The sequence below is a fragment of the Halyomorpha halys genome, unplaced genomic scaffold (genome assembly GCF_000696795.3).
Source record: "Halyomorpha halys isolate HHAL.00 unplaced genomic scaffold, Hhal_1.1 Scaffold987.1, whole genome shotgun sequence".
NCBI classification, from domain to species: domain Eukaryota; kingdom Metazoa; phylum Arthropoda; class Insecta; order Hemiptera; family Pentatomidae; genus Halyomorpha; species Halyomorpha halys.
In genome coordinates this window covers 210,790-227,814 of record NW_027108701.1, presented here as the reverse complement: position 1 = coordinate 227,814, position 17,025 = coordinate 210,790, and the positions used below count along the sequence as shown (strand labels likewise).

Below are 17,025 nucleotides of genomic sequence, written 5' to 3'. Positions count from 1 at the left end.
TTCAAACAAAGAAAAACTTCTCAAACATATTTTTTATTTGTTATTATTTCCATTTTTATTAATTGTCTAATACCTTTTTGTAATTCTTGTTTATACTTTTCACTGTAAATCTTAATTTTAGATAACAATGAGAAGATAGTTGACCGTGGATACTTGGGGGAGTGTTCAGAGAATAACACAAATAAGTTTAAAAAAATTAGTTATTAGTGCCAACGTTTCAGCCAGAATTTCAAGTTTTCATCAGGGTTAAGAACAAAATACCAGATAACAATCAATGAATGAAAGGATATGTAGAATGATTAAAGTAAATAATTGTACAGAGTGAAAATAGATGAAAATAAAGTAATGAAAGAAGTGGTAAATAAAACATATATATAGGTAATTAAATATGTGAGTAAAATATCATAATTAATGAAATAAAAATATAAAGTTTGATAATGCAAAGAAACAAAGTAATAATAATAATTTAATTTAATAATTAAAGTTATGAAAAGAAAATATATGTAAACAGTGGAATATGTAAGTAAACAAAAAGAAACATATAAATTTAAGTTAGACAAAGAAGTAATTAGAAAATATGACAATAATTATATATATAGTGAACAAAACTAATAATGTGGGTAAGGAAGAATAGAGAAGGAGAAGGGGGTAACAAAAAGATAAAAAAAAAAAAAAGAACTAAATTTAAGACACCTGGCTTGGAAGACGACAGATATCGAAGTAAAGTTCAGTGACTTGGGTTGCAAGATTCTGAGTTAAAAAGTACATTAAAAAGAGATGACGAAACTACCGGTGGGTGAAGAATATGTATGTTACAGATAACATGGAAGAGTAACAATAAGAATTTTAAAATATTTAAAAAGAAATGTATATTTATTTAATTTTAATTTTAGTTGTTTCGTTTTTAGCCCTAATGAAGCCCTGCAAAATGTTGGCTCTCGTTAACTAGTTTACTATTTGAGTTTTTCTTTGACCACTCCCGGATCATCTTTTTAACCATCCAATAATGAATGGAAAAGAGGAACTTATTATTTAAATAGAAGTATTTTATATGTTAATTTTGCACCCCGAAATCATCTTACTGAAAAATCAAAGCTCTTTCCTATTTAGACACCAAAGGAGAAAAAGTATATTTTAAAGAAAATATATAATTTTACATATGCCGTTACTATTAGAAGCCTTTAAATCTCTAGAAATAGAGAGAAAAACATTTCTGAGAGTAAATAAGGCTTTTTATTAAAAAATTTACACAAATACCTTCATATTAATGGGAAATATTTAAGTAACAGTTATATTTCAATTATAAAATATAAATATGATGAAAACCACAAATTTATATCTAATCTATAGAAATATATATATTTAAAAATAAAATTATTAGGTAACATATGAAAACCCAGAACTTATAGCTTTGGAAAACTTTTATTTTATGATTTTGAGAAATATTCACATAGTAAGTTAGTCTAACTTAGCCAAATTTTTTTTTTATTTAAACAAACTTAATTGTTTTTATATTGTGATATGCATGCACTATTTTAAATATAAAACATCATAAAATATAATTCAAAAACAATTATTTAAAAGTTTTACTGATTTGCACAAATAGTGGCTTGGCACATCTGAAAAAAAAAGTTTTATATTTGAGGTATTCTATAGAGTGTGGTTACTTTTTGATTACCCTTTGAGACAGTATATAAAGGGACTGCTCTAGTGAAAGAAAACCTAATAGTAATATCTTTAGAACACATCCATTTCAATATAAAAACCAATTTTTATTTGGTTAGATGTGCAACCATTCAAGCAAAGCAGCGGTATACATAATTTTAAATAACCAATTTATTAATATTAGTGATTTAAATTTTAAAGCTATTTTAAAATTATACTTTGATTTTTTTAACTGTCTCAACAATTATATTATAATGATTATATTTCTTTAATCTATCATAAAGAAAAGTAAGGTAAATCAATAGAAACTCTTAAATATAATATAAAATAATTACTTGAAAGTTTATTTACATAATTTTAAAGGACGAATGATTTATTAATCGTAGTATTATTCATTTTTTATAATTGTACCGACGAATCTGTATTAGCGAGATTCTTTTCAGTTTCCATAAGCCATTGCCTTGAATCAGAAACATTTTGATGCCAATAATCTGAAAAAAATTAATGTCATATAAAAGTTTAATTTACATCAGTAACAGTTCTGTCATTGATACCTCATTTTTTTTAAAATAAAAAAAAACATTTAGTATTTTATATTTTGTCTGTCTATTATAAATAGTATTCCTCTATTTTTATCTCAATTTTGCAGAGGTACATACAAGGGGTAAGGCACTGTGCTACTAACTCGAAGGACCCGGGTTTGAATCAGGCTGTGACATAATTATTATTACCGTAGCCATGAGTCACTCCTGTGGGTTCAGGAGCTCACCCAGCCTCATAAAGTGGGTACCCTTAATTGAGGAAAACCTGGCAGTCGATTATGATTCTCACCAAATCACCTCCTTACACAACTGTTGGTCTAGTAACCGTACTTACAAAGAATTCAACCCCTGACTCTTCATGTGCTAAAGCGGTACTTATTTTATTTTTTATTTCATATAACGGGTATTCATGGTGTTAGATCTAAAAAGTTTTAGCATGCATGATTGAATGCCTATCCATCATTCATAAAGTTAAAAACGTTCATTTAAAGCCAATATTGAACTTCATCAATGAATTGACTCTCAGAGAGGTATACTGGAGTAAGAATACTGAAAACTGCGATATCTGAATCACATTCAATATTATTACACAAAGGTTATGTGGGGGGAGGGAGGTAGAGCATTGAGCAATGAATTAAGTCAATATCTAATACTAATTTTTTATTTTACCAAATTTCCTTGTAATTAATTAATTATTCTAAGCATAATAAGTGTGTTCTAGCTCTTATTATTAATTCTGAATCACAGATGGTAATGCCTCATTTATATTTACCTATAAGGTCTCGTAATTTGCCATCAGTACCTCCGTATTCTTCTGGTAGAATTTCTTTTGGCACAATTGAATGTAAGGATTCATAATTAGTACCATGGATATGTATCTGGAAACATAATATTTTAAATTACTATTATGAACCATATTATTAAATTATGTTTGTTATAATTCATTATTTTATTTTTTTAAACATGTTGAATATGAATTATCCTGTTCTTAACGTGTAACTTGTTTGTTCTTCAACACAAGTAAATACATTTTATAGGTAAAGGATTTCAATAGGAAGGGTGTTTCTAAAGAGTTTAACACAAATAAAAAATGTATTTATTATTATTTTAAGTGATTATGAAAAAATTAGAAGTAAACAAGACAATAACAGAAATTTTTAACATTAAATATGCTCAAATAGAAATTTTTCATATAATAGAAAAAATATATCATCGGGCAGTCCGTAGCTCAGTGGTTAAGACACAGTCTTACCAATTTGATGTCTATTATAATGAGGCGTAGATTAAAGATTGGAGAAGTTTGTCGGTGGGTGCGGTCAGCAAAGAACAACATAAATAAACAAAACCATATTTATTTATTTTATGCCGACGTTTCGACCTGAGTTTCAGGTCTTCATCAGGGCTATAGAACAAAAGAGATAACAACAACATTTAGAGTAACATACAATTGAAAAGGAATAGTATACAAACAAATTTAGAATTATACAAAATATTGAATTAAATCACAAATGATAAAAAATTGATAACTGATAATTGAATAGTACAAAATTTTAATTGATTGATAATCGTGGAATTGTATGGTAGTAAATTGAAAACAGTGACAGATGAAATATAATATCATGTAGGTAAGAAGATATGTATAATATAAGATATGCAATTAGTGTCTAAAAAAACTGAAAAATTGAATCTACAAATTAAACATTATGACTAAATGTTATTATCTCTTTTGTTCTATAGCCCTTATGAAGACCTGAAAGTCAGGTCGAAACGTCGGCATAAAATAAATAAATATGGTTTTGTTTATTTATGTTGTTCTTTGCTGACCGCACCCACCGACAAACTTCTCCAATAATTGATGTCTATTAGCGGTGCTGGTTCGAATCCGGCCTGGGGCGTTAAATTTTTTCCTTGAATAGTGGTCCCACAAAATTAAAAATCTTAGACCACCAATCACGGTTAGGCAGTATAAGACTCCAATGGGGAGTCTTGGCCAAAAAAAATATTTCTTGACAAAAGACAGTTTAAAAGTAGTTGCAAATATGGCTGGATCATAATTTTTTTTTCATGTGGTTGTATGCTCAAAATATAATTGATTTCAGTTTGTTAACTTTGATAACTAAAATTTATATGAAAATTAATGCGATAATTATTTATTTTTAATTTAATGTTATACTGGAAAAAAACATTGTAAAGGAACATAATTAGGCCAAATAGGCTTGTTTGACAGTGAACTTAAATATAAATAGTAAATTCAGCAACCTAAAGTCAAAAAATATCTTAACTTCAAAACACCCTCAATAAAATAATAGAAGAAATCTAAAAAGAAAACATTACATTAGAGGCCTCAAAGTTAAAACTATATGGAAATCCAAAAATTTTTACTATGTAGCTGGAGCAGAAACATTTTCCACACATGCTTTAATAGTACTAAACTCAGTACTAAAACTATACAAAAATAAATAATTTCAAAAAATAAACTTTTAACAAGAGAAGACATTAGGACAATTCAATAATAGTCTTGTTGTTTACATTTAATAGGACATATAGACCAATTTTTTGCATGATAATCTTTTAAATTTCAACTGCCCGTAATAGGACAAATGTTATATTAAATTTTAATTGTATAGATGATGTTACTAAGGTTTTAACTTACCCTGTTCTTGATTTTTTGAGTCATGAAGAACCGAAATATGTTCAACACAACATCTATATAACTAGGTGAATTTATAAATTCCAAAGCTCTCAATCGTACAGGATATATCTAGAGTCAGAAAACCTATTTAAATCATCAAAAATATACAAATTTTAAGATTACATAGCTCCAGAAATAGAACTAAATTAAAAATTGTCAACTTATAAAAAGTATACCTGCCAAGACGTAACTGCTTTTTTAATTATTTGTACAGTGAGAACCTTTGCATGTCCAAGGGTTACTCCTTTCATGTCGAATATTGCCACTATACCATAAACACTTGTATCTTCAGCCTTTAGAGCCAGATCAAGAGCCATCATTCCAACTTTGAAAACATCATTTTGTTTATGGATCGACGGATCGTGAGCAGCGGTTCTAATGATAATTACCAATTGGCCATTATTGTCTCTTTTTAAGAGAGGTAAAAAAACACTGGAATAAAAATTAAACACATTTTTATCAAATTTCTCTGAAACTTCAAATCAACACTGTTTTAGGTTTTTATATACTGAATATTTGTGACGGATAACTGGAAAAGAATAATTAAAGTAGATACAGTTAAGAACGAAAAAATAAAAAATGTAATATAACTTTTATTTCCAAGTCCCATATATGTGAGGGTTTGATATTGGAATGGAAGGGTTGTGAGAATTGATGAAATCTATCTCTTTAACTACATTTGATCGTTCCTTGGACTGAGGAAAGGAAATATCACAGATATAGATGGGAAAAACTATCTTGTGTCAGATGTCTAATGAAGGGGCTCCCCGGTTATCTTGTTAGTAGTCTTCAGTTGAGTCTGAGGCTGTTTTATGTTTGTTTGCCATCTTTTTGGGCATCCTGTTGGTGTTAATGTATTAAAGTAATGTTGGAGGCTATCAAAGAATTTGATGAGCCCCATGAGATGAATTCTGTCACTGTCGGCAGTGTAAGTGTCGTATGACTAGTCAGTTTTCACTCTTTGTAAAGAAAACGCTTTACAATTTGTCTCAAAAAACTACTCTGAAACTGTTGGAGTTTCTGAGCTGTCTTGGGTGCTATGTTAGGCAGCATAGGTGCTCCGCAGAGGAAGGCCAATCTACTTTTATAAATAAGTAACTTAAGCTGGGAGAGAAAGGTTAGGAGATGTTAAAGGGACAGTATACTTTATAAATCAGTAATGTAGTAGTAGGGTATGTTAGCAGGCCTTGGTCCTAACAGCTTTAATTTCTTATTGAAGTGGCAAGCTAGTGTCAAGTGTAACACCCAGGTACATTACACTACATGCCAGTCTGTTCTCATCCTCTGCTACCCTATAGACTTTAGATGTGACTAATCTAATAATGCAATTATGTTATAATATAGCTATTATGGAGAAAAAAAACAAAACAAGGGGGAACAAAATATTATATATTTATTAATTATTTTATGGTAGTGTTTATATTTTATCTAATAAGATTAATTAATACACATCTTATAGCAACCCTATAATTTGGGCAGCATTGTTTGACAAATAAAGAATTTATCTTTATTTTACAGTTTTATAGTTCTTGTTTTTATAATAAATAAAATGGTAGCAAGGTCAGAGATCAGCCATTTTTAAAACTAGAAAAATAGATTACTGAAAACGGTGGTGATCTTAAGCAGCTTTGGATAGGTACAATTAATTTGTTCAAAATGACTAGGTGTCCATAATTAGATAATGGATATAAATTTATTATAGTAGATTATCTAATCATAAACCACCAAGAGTAAAAGTACCTAATAAAAATGCCATGAGGTCAGGATAAATACAAAGTATGCTATAATACAAAATTGGTTTTACAGACAGAAAATGGATGTAGTCCCAAGAAAATAACCTGGTCACTATTTTTATGTATTCATTAAATAAATTTAAGAGTTATTTCATGAAAAAATGATTATTCGATAGAATAATGTCGATATAATCACCATCTGTATTTATTTCTTGAAACAACTACAGGATATTTCAAACATTCATTGAAATAAAGCAATATATCTCTGAAATAATGAGGTGTGAATAGTTAATTATAGGTAGATATAAGAACATGGTCAGTAGTGCAGTGAGCAAAGATGTACAAATAAACAAAACTTATTTATTTGTACCTACGTTTTGGCCTGAATTTCAGCCCTTCATTAGGGCTGAAAAACAAAATGAGATAACAACCATAATTCAGAAAAACAGAATAAAAAAGAAATAATAAACAAACTTGGAAATATCCATAACATGAAGTAGAAAGTAGTTGATATGAAAGAAGATTAAATATAACATTGTAGAGGTAAGAATCATACAAAACAAATAATAATAAAAAAAAATAGAGTTAAATTAATTTAGAATCTAATTTTAATTAGACACTTTAGAAAACAGACAGAGTTAATTAAAGTAATAAAGAAATAAACATAATGAAGGGTACGGTAGAAAATGTAAATGATGAGTAATTAAATTTAACATAATTAAATATGTAAGTAATGTTTAAAAACATTTAAATAAACAATAAAATGTATGAAAGAAAATGACATATATATATATTACAATGGGCAAGAAAGAAAACGAAATATATGTTACAATCGATAAAAGATACACACTAATATAGATGAGAAAAAAAATAATAAGCCTCTAATCCTCATAGTTCTGAAATAATTATATCATCATTGCTATATCACAATTGTCTTCTATTAACCTGTATGATAGTTAAATTTTTTTACAAGTATTAAAAATATTATATTGAAAAACTTTTTAACCATTCGCACACATTTGTATATTTCAATATATTTTATACAGTATTAAAATAATATAATTATGTTAGATAAGTATACATATTGTTTACATAATTGCAATTTTTATGATTTTTTTATTTATAATAAATTACCAAAAAGTAACCTTTGAATGACCCAACAGCATGGTAAAATTGGTTATGGTTAGAGCATTCTTCGATAAAACTTGGGCTAGTTATTCTCTATAAAACCCTGCGTTTTCAAGAATCATATAATTCAATAGTATATTTCATGTTAACATATGGATATTATGGATGTTAACATAAGAAATGGAATTCTTACCCTATCTTCAGTAATGATTGTATTTCAGGTAACATAGGATCTCTAGTTCGGAACCATTCTGGGACCTTACTCTTGAATGTATAGAAGTCATTGATTTTCTTCTTTGTACTTTCAATATTATATTTGGTTGATCGTAGGAATCGCAAGATATTAAATGTATCTGCAATTGAAACATTAATTGCTACAGTAAATAGTAAAAATTTAATTTTTTTAAATTCTAATACAAAATAAAAATAACTACCTTCACATGCATTTAAATGTTGGTTGTTTTGCAGCCATTCTCTAATTTCATTTACACAAGTCACCCTTTTTTCTTCATTTTCATTTAAAACTTCTTCACAATACTTAAAATCATTTTCTGTTAAATTAGATATGTAATCTTTGTCTTCCATAATAGAATGATTTCATTAATAGTATTAAGTACATAAAATGTGCCTTTATAAATCCTGTTTGGATACTTAAGATGTTTGAAAAGCTTGATGAGGAGTATTCCATCAAATTTTTATCAGTAAGATATAGGTTAAAAATAATGTTTACTTCCTCATCCAATTATCGTTTGGCCTTTACCCCTTGGTATCAATGATTATTTAACAGATCTAATTAGAGAAGACAATGTAAAATTTTAATTGTGGAGACCTTAACGATGACAGTTGTGTTAATCGATACCTGGAAACATCCAAGGAAATCCCCTTATTTTAAAATTTAAATAATTGACATTATTTTAATACATCAGGTATATAGACAAATAATCATAGATTACTGATTCTGACAATGATAACCAAAGGATCAGAAACCAAAGTAATTTTGAAGACCGAAAACCGCGTCAGCAAAATAGCTTTTCAAAAATGTTAATGGGCTTAGATTAGAAGAGGATTATAAAAACAAATAAAGCTAGACAGCAAGTTTCCTTTAATTATACAAATCGACTGCCAAAATAATGAGCTCCAAGACCTTGACTGAGTGAACCGTGACGACTTCCGAAAAGAGATACAAAGCACTGATGAAGCAAGATATTCGATCAAGAAGGAATTCGTAGCAAATTTCCATACTTGAATGAGGAACTCATTCTTCTTGCAACACCCGTCGTCAGTAACAAAAATTTCTAATTTTTAACACCACTTGATTCGATTTGGAATTATATGCTAAACAATTTTGCTGAATTTATATGTGTTTCAAAATGATGAACTAACATTCATTAAAAAATACTGTAAAGTAGGTTAGTGATAAGGTTTGAGGTATTCAGGTTAATAATAGACAGAAATAATCTATCACGACCTTCATCTGAGTTTATACAACGCATACTTCTTTTATTTTTTTTTTAAGGGAAATTAATATAGTGCTCGCAATTAACGGAGTAGTGACGTCACCAGAGGTATACACGTAATGTAAAGCGGGGGTTCCACTGTGATGGTGATAATGACAGTAATAGTAAAAGAAAAAGCTATATCGCAGCAACTATGATAGAGCTAACACACAGTTCTACTAACAGGGTTTACTTGTTAGATGGAAGTACTGTCAACTATTATTTTATGTTTTTATTTAGTCAGCCTTACCCTGCCCTGTGAGCAATATAAATGTGCAGCTGCAGTTTGAATAAAATGGCTGCAAATGTAACAATTTAAAGTGTTGAAAACAGTTGATTTTGTTTTTATTGATTGGTTATTGTCCCTCTTCTACTCCTCTGGCTCGTGGCTTTCAAGGAGCTAGTCCTCTTCGCCCTAGGTTGAAGTGGGCTCAGCCCGCTGAACGTTTCCACCCGAACACAAACCTTTTGTAATATGGGTAGTTATATTCAGTGACCATGTAGTAACCCTATCTATCAGGGATCGCCAATAAGAACACCACTATCGCTTCCTGTTAAGACGAAGAGCTTCAGTTCGTTCCACCTTGGAGTACCACCTATGTTTTCTCCACATAAATAGTATTATAATTGTAAATTTGTTGATTTAATAAATAAAGTTTGAGTTTTTTTTTTTTTTTTTATTCATTTATTTAATTTATTTTAGTATGTATGAGATCATTCATCACTATTACCTATTATCCACAACTGTATGGCAGATTGTAATATCTATCAATAAATAAAAAAAAATAAATAAATAAAGTATACCAAAAAGAATATACTGAATCACAAAAAAGTTAGTTCTTACAGGCGGTGCCTCTCACTGGCCTTTGTATCGTTAGTAGAATCAATACCCCACCGATGGTTTTGAAACAGTTCCTTCTTAAGACAGCAAATAAGACTTTCAGTATATTCGTCCAACTTATCTTTTGATATGTAGAGTCTTATTTAACGCTTGTTCCCTATTGGTCACATCCTCTTTCCTCTTCCTTTTATACTTACAACTATCTGCGTACACACTATTACCTTACTGTAACAGCCGGAATGACAGGCATTATTAAAAAGTCAGAATTGAATCACAAAGACCCATCAGCCCAACTAACGCTTTATAAAAAAATATTGTGTAGTGTCGCTTTCGATTCTAACTAAATAGAAAGTTGTTTTACCTTTATTTGGTAATTTGTCTGCAAGAGAAAAGTGGAACGCACGTTATAAACCGAGTACTTCGTTCATATCGTGCGTTTCACGAGTATGCCAAAGTATATAAGCAACGAGTGTATTTGTCAATGAATGACTTCCATTAAAATAATAAAAAAAAAAACAACAACAAAAATTCTTCATATAAAAAGAGCACAGGATTAGGAACAGAATAACTGTACTGTGCATGCTCCAGTCAGCTTGATATTATTTTTTTTAAATCATGTTGGAATCTTAGAGAAAGGAGTACGCTTTCTGGCCGAGCGACGCCAGAAGTCGGGGTCTATTCCTTTCGCAGGCGTGACATCCAGTACCCCATATTTGAGGGTTCAAAGTTGCTGCCGCACCCCCTTATCTAAGAAATGGCTACGCAAGGTGAATACAAACAAAAAAGTAGAAAGGTAATCAAAGCATGCTCACATTTTATTGTTCATATATATATATTTTTTTAATTTATTTATTTTCTATTTTAAATATAAGTAGATGGTCAGGGTTGCGGTAATAAAAAGAACAAATAGTTTAAAACTATTTTAATGTCCGACGTTTCGCCCCACTTTTCAGGGCTTCATCAGGGCTAAAAAGATAAAAAAAAAAGAGAAAAAAAGTAACAATGGCAACAATAAAATTTTTTTAAAAATACGTAAAATATACAGTTAAAAAAGTACAGATGTACATAAAACGAATCAAAACGGGAAAAAAAATTTAAATACTCTTTATCTACTTTTACTTATTATTAGTTATTTCTTTTACAATCATTGTTATTATATCCTATATTGTATAAACTACCCTAACTATATTTTCTTCAGTATATACTCGTATTATTAGTAACGATATGTATCATTCTAATTTTACATTGTTATTCCTAAATTAGAAAATTATTATAGTTATTATTATTATCATATTTCTGTATCTTTCTCTAATTATTTTTCATTTTTCGTCATATCTTTATGACCACTTCCTGTATACGCAATGTATTTGAAATAGAAAGTCATTAAAACTCGTCCACTCTTCCGCTTCATTGTTGCCTTCTGTCCAACCGTTCGCTTTGAACAGGTAGGTGGTCTTGATTTGTTCTTAGCTCATTTAATATCATTATTATTTTTATTTATATTTATTTTTCCAAGACGTTTATTTAATCTCTACTTTCTTCTTTTTTTTCCGTATTGTTTTTGTTTTATGTACATCTCCTGTACTTTTTTAACTGTATATTTTACGTATTTTTACTGTTGCCATTGTTACTTATTTTTTATTTTATACTGATACTATTTTATGTCTTCCTTCCTTTTATTTATTAATTATTTTATATTAAGAAATTACATTCTTATCACTTTCTTTTTACATAATATTTATCCTAGCTTAAATTACCTTATTGTATCTTATTGTTGTAATATTCCCAGTTTTATTTTTTTTTTGTATCTTTTTAGCCCTGATGAAGCCCTGCAAAGTATTATTGGTGTTTTCAAAAATATATATATATTTTTTCATTTCTTATGGTATATTTTTGTATTAATTTTGCCTCTTTATCAATTATTATTGTTACATATATTTTCTTCCTCTCAATTTTCTTTTTCTTTATATATTTCAATTTTCAAATTATTAATAATATTTAAAAAATATTAATATGTTCATACTTCTTTGCATTATATAACTTCATTTCCTTAATTATGTTATTTTACACATTTTTTCAATTACCTATATATACATTTTATTTCCCGCTTCTCTCATCACTTCATTTTATTTATTCTATTTTGTAAAATTATTCATTTTATGTTATTCTGTTTATACTTTCTTTTTTATTTTCTATACTTACTGTGGTTGTTATCTTGTTCTGTTCTTAGCCCTGAAGAAGTCTATAAACTCTAGCCGAAACGTTGGCACAATTAAATAGGTTACACCAACTTATTTGTGTTTCACTTTGACCGCACCCCCACCATCTTCTCCTCATATGTCATCCACGGTCAACTATCTCTCATAATTTATATTGTTTGTTTTGTTTTTTTATTATTATTAATTCTCAGTCACTTTTTTGTTGTAAACATTAAATATTATAAAAGATAATGTTTACTGTTAATACTATTTTTTTTATTGACAACTTCACTTCACAAAAGAAATTAATTTTTTAATAACTGTTTCTAGAAAACATCAATTGAAAAATTAATTTCATTTTAAATCCGTTCCTTATTTTTTTTTAAAACAGTAAATATATTTTGGGATTCTTAATATTCATATTGAAATAGGTCTGAACAGAGACGCACGAATTTCTCAAGAGCGCCATAATGGATTTTCATTGTAGTTATACCAAATCATTAAAAATAACATTTAATAAAACTTCTATTCTCTTCACATTTGCGATTAAATGAACGTTTTTACTGAAAATGACATTGTTTTTTTTCGGCCACGATTACCATTGGAGTCTTATACTGCCAAACTTTGGGGTGGAGGTACTGTATACCAATGAAGTCAAGGACAAAGATAATTACGTTAGTGTGTACCCTATTAAATAGAACGTGAAGCCTTAAAGGGGCGTGGCCTATTCCCCTCCCCTTAGCTTCATTTTTCTTAGGTGGTAAGGTTATGGCACCCATCTTCTGGATTCAACAACGATGTCAGGGCGTAATAACCCAATAGTTTATCGCCCGGTAATCAACCTAATCAACGATATTGAAGATTACCGATAGACAAGATTGACAGCCTTACTCAGTTGAGTTGTCATTTTTGTTTCAATCTTACAGCCCTGACAAGTGGTACGAAACGTTGGTTAACAATAGTTTTTTCTACAGTCCGGGTGAGGGTCAATAAAGGTATCAATTATTGACCGTCACCCGGACTACCTCCTCCAATCATATGTGTAAAGTAAGACAAGCAGGAAGTCTAGAAGACGCAACATGCGCCTTAGAGTATTTATGGAACCCATCACCGTTAATAGATTAATTTGGATAGAATTTATTGAATCATTTGTTCTATGCTATTAGTTTTTTATGCAATGTTGGTGACATTAAATATATATATAATTGATGCAACAGTATGTTTTACCAATCATACCTCTTTTTTTTCACTCTATTAAAGACATGTAATGGATTGCATTTTACCTATACATAATATGCGATGGTCTCAATTTCATGTAAGTAGAAAAGCCAATACAGCTGTAAAATAAAATATTTCATTCTGATATTTGTTTAAAAGTTGTGTAATAATTTAAATTACATTGGATGTAGATCAATTAGTTTAGGACGAATTTCATGATGAATTTTGAACTTCTAAATCCGAATGAGAATAGATCCAAAAACGAAGTAAGGAATTACGCGGCTATAACTCCTATAGAAGTTCAGCACTCAAAAAATTACAATATCAGCAGTGGTGATCAAGGTAGTGAAGCTTGTGAAATACGCAACCACGGACTAACACCTTGCATCGATAACGTTCAAATAGTAAATGATGATATAACGAATACAGATGCATTTTCGTGTGAAATGACAGTGAAGGAAAAATTAAACTGGTTAGAAAAAAAGATACTAGGATTGAAAAATTTAGTTGATGGAAATGAAATTTGGATGCTGAGTAAGGATGGTCATGCGATGAAAGTAAAATGTTTACTTGTAAGTATAAACTTATCTAATAATTAACCCTCAACCTGAATTCGCAAAACGTTACTAAGGTCGCCTTCTTTTTATAGTTTATTAATCAAAACGATGTCATGCCAAATCGAATAAAATAAGAGTTGATTGGGACGGGACCGCACCCCAACCATATTCTCCTCACAGGTCCTAGATGATGTCGGTCAATTAAAAATTGTTTTAATCTTAAGCCTAAAAAGAATAAGCTCGTAAGGTAAAGTAACCTAAACTTAGAACGTGTAAATTATTGACACTTCCCTGGTTTTGATAAGGGGATTTTCATAACCCAATCCTACTCTCCCCCTAAAGGAAAAATGACGCCCATAGGTAGGGATTAAACCAATTCTCAATCCTCTGTGTAGCAATTTCTGGCATTAGGGGTGCGGCACCAACTTTCAAATATGGCGTACGGGATACCACGCCTACGAAAGTAATAGACTCCGCCTTCTGACGTCACGCCCTGGTAGCGTATCCCCCACCACTATACTCCTTTCAAAAACATCAGAAATAGCCTGTTAGTGAATAAAAATAAAAATGCTATTTGCAACAATTTGGTTAGTCAACGATTAAAATCAATTTAGTTGTCCTCCAGAAAATCGTACTTCTCTCCTTGTATCTCTGTCACGTTCCAATGTAAATAATAAGGATCTCAAAATATATTTACCGTTATAAAACTTACTAATTGCTCTACAAAACCCATTATTTAGGACACTGACACCAACAGGATGGCCACAAAGGTGGCAGACAAACACAAACAGCCTCAGACTCCACTGAGTACAAGTAACTAAATTATCTGAATCAACAAACCTGGTAAGCCCCATCACCATCAGACTGACACAAAATACAGACTTCTCCTTTTCAAAAGATCAAATTTCCACAGCCCCCTCTTCAAAAGGCTACCCTCAACCCATTTTCATCATATCGACCCCACGAACCCATTGGGATCAAGAGAAAAACAACAAACTAATTGCTGTATTTCATTTTAAACAAGCTTATTATCATTATGCCAGGGCTGTCTTTGAGATTTAGGGGTCCTCCAGATTGCTGATAATACTCTACACATTTGGTAAATTCGCACAAGCACAATTGTATGGACATGGAAATCCGGTCTCAACTTAAATTTTTGTAACAGCCATGTTGCTGTAGAGGAAGTTTCTTATTTTTTTACTGTTGCAAATCATGGCAATTACCAGGCCAATCAAAGAATAGTAGAGTTAACATCATGAATCTTTTTTTATCTTGCTTTTATTGAATATTAATTGTTAGTTTTGTGACATTACAATGATTTCATAGTTATTGTAATAAAAATTCAAATTCGGGAAGTGCCACAAAATATGCTAATTCCGACAGTAACCCCAAAACATGCAATAACATCTTTTTCATGAAATGAACTTGAAAATTTGTGTCTAAATTTTAATGAATTTGAAGCTAGGGAACAAAAGATACAATAGCATGAAAATCAGTTTCTCTGATAGTAAGTAAAGTTGTAATAAGTTTATCTACTACTTAATTTATTTTTTAAAAAAGTTAAAGGATAGGTATCATTTAATCAGTTTGTTAACATATTCGTAGACAACTAATGAACTCCCAGAATGCAAAGGATCAGGAGTACCGAGTGCAATTAAGTTTCTCCGTCAAATGAAAAAAACACTCATTTCAGCTGGAGTTACTGAAGAGGACTGGGTAACTTTGGCATCCTCTCGACTAAGGGGTAATTTGAGAGCAGCTTGGGAAATTAAAAGCAAATGCTTACCGCGCATGAACTGGTCTGAATTCACAGATTTTGTTGTTAACCAAGTTTACAGAAAAAGGTAAGTATCTGGATGTTTAAAACTAAATTTGAAAACATTAACATGAAAAACATTCCCAGAAAGTACTTTATTGTAATTAAAATGATAGTTAATTGAAATCTTCAGAAACTAAATTTGCTTAATATTTACAGGAGATTTAAAGGTGATGATAGACGCATCATGAAGAAGGGACATTTTTGCATAGAAGATTATCTTCTTAAAAATAAACAAGAAGTTGATTAAAACGTTTATTTATAACAAAAATTATACAAAGAATATACAAAAAATATTTTTGTTAAATATTAATTTTAACTAGCTTTTCTTGATTTTCGTCCAGTCACCATACTTTTTGATTTTTCCCAAATGCTTTGATCAAGAGAAGTTTTTCCATAGCTGAGAGACAATAATCTGATTAAAAAAAAAAATTAAAATTAAAAAACTTAAAAATGTAAATTAATATGATTAGGTATTTGAGTGCTGATAAGTAATTCTCTTTGATCAGTAAAACATTAAAATATGGAGTAACTAATAATCTGAAAATATTTGTTTTAATGTTAAGAATAATATTTTAAACATCATCATTGAATAGCACACCATACGTCAGAACCAGAATTCCTCCAACAACAATTTCCACATGTCTTGTCCTAATAACATCTAGTTCCTTGTTCCAGAGTTTATAAATTTTAAAACCATCCAGCAGGCTTCCCTACTCATCGTCAATTAAACAAAGGAATGGTAAATACCTTTTTGCATTTTTATTCTGACATGGAATGAAGCAAAAAAAATTTTTTTTTGTGAAAGATATTGTAGCTTTTTTTATTATAGCTTTATACTACTTCTACATCAATTATTATTATATTATTTTTAAGTTGATATTCTCAAATATTGCATATTGAAGTTGTGTCATTATTTTTTTGGGTGAGAAATATCTATAATTTATGAAATATAATGTGTAAAAAATAATGAATTACAACAGTAAAAGTAATGATTTACGATGTTTTTTGGTATGATAATGAGTGATGTTGAAGATTTTGATTCGCATAATTCAATATTTATTCACAAAATTAGCCAATATAGTCCTAATACTAAAAAAAATGACAGAAGAATAGTAAAGGTTCATAAAAAAAAAATA

General features: G+C 29.6%; 3 protein-coding genes across 3 annotated transcripts in view; 1 reads left to right on the top strand and 2 right to left on the bottom strand.

Moving 5' to 3' along the window:
- Positions 1 to 1,981: 1,981 nt before the first annotated feature.
- On the bottom strand, positions 1,982 to 9,203 carry LOC106687607 (retinol-binding protein pinta). Its single transcript, XM_014431590.3, has 6 exons — positions 8,195 to 9,203; positions 7,954 to 8,113; positions 5,076 to 5,331; positions 4,861 to 4,968; positions 2,980 to 3,085; positions 1,982 to 2,156 (listed from the first exon to the last, which is right to left on the bottom strand). Exons 1-6 carry the CDS (start codon positions 8,343 to 8,345, stop codon positions 2,065 to 2,067), a joined length of 873 nt encoding a protein of 290 aa, XP_014287076.1. The 5' UTR covers positions 8,346 to 9,203; the 3' UTR covers positions 1,982 to 2,064.
- Positions 9,204 to 13,463: 4,260 nt separating this feature from the next.
- On the top strand, positions 13,464 to 16,138 carry LOC106687610 (uncharacterized). The gene is made up of 4 exons (XM_014431595.2): positions 13,464 to 13,610; positions 13,705 to 14,085; positions 15,676 to 15,914; positions 16,046 to 16,138. Exons 2-4 carry the CDS (start codon positions 13,729 to 13,731, stop codon positions 16,134 to 16,136), a joined length of 687 nt encoding a protein of 228 aa, XP_014287081.1. The 5' UTR covers positions 13,464 to 13,610; positions 13,705 to 13,728; the 3' UTR covers positions 16,137 to 16,138.
- LOC106687609 (mini-chromosome maintenance complex-binding protein) overlaps positions 16,128 to 17,025 on the bottom strand; it is a 14,828-nt gene continuing 13,930 nt past the window's right edge. Inside the window, exon 12 of the mRNA XM_014431594.2 lies at positions 16,128 to 16,301. Coding sequence (XP_014287080.1) covers positions 16,202 to 16,301 — 100 coding nt within the window. The 3' untranslated portion in view covers positions 16,128 to 16,201. The remainder of the gene's footprint in view (positions 16,302 to 17,025) is intronic.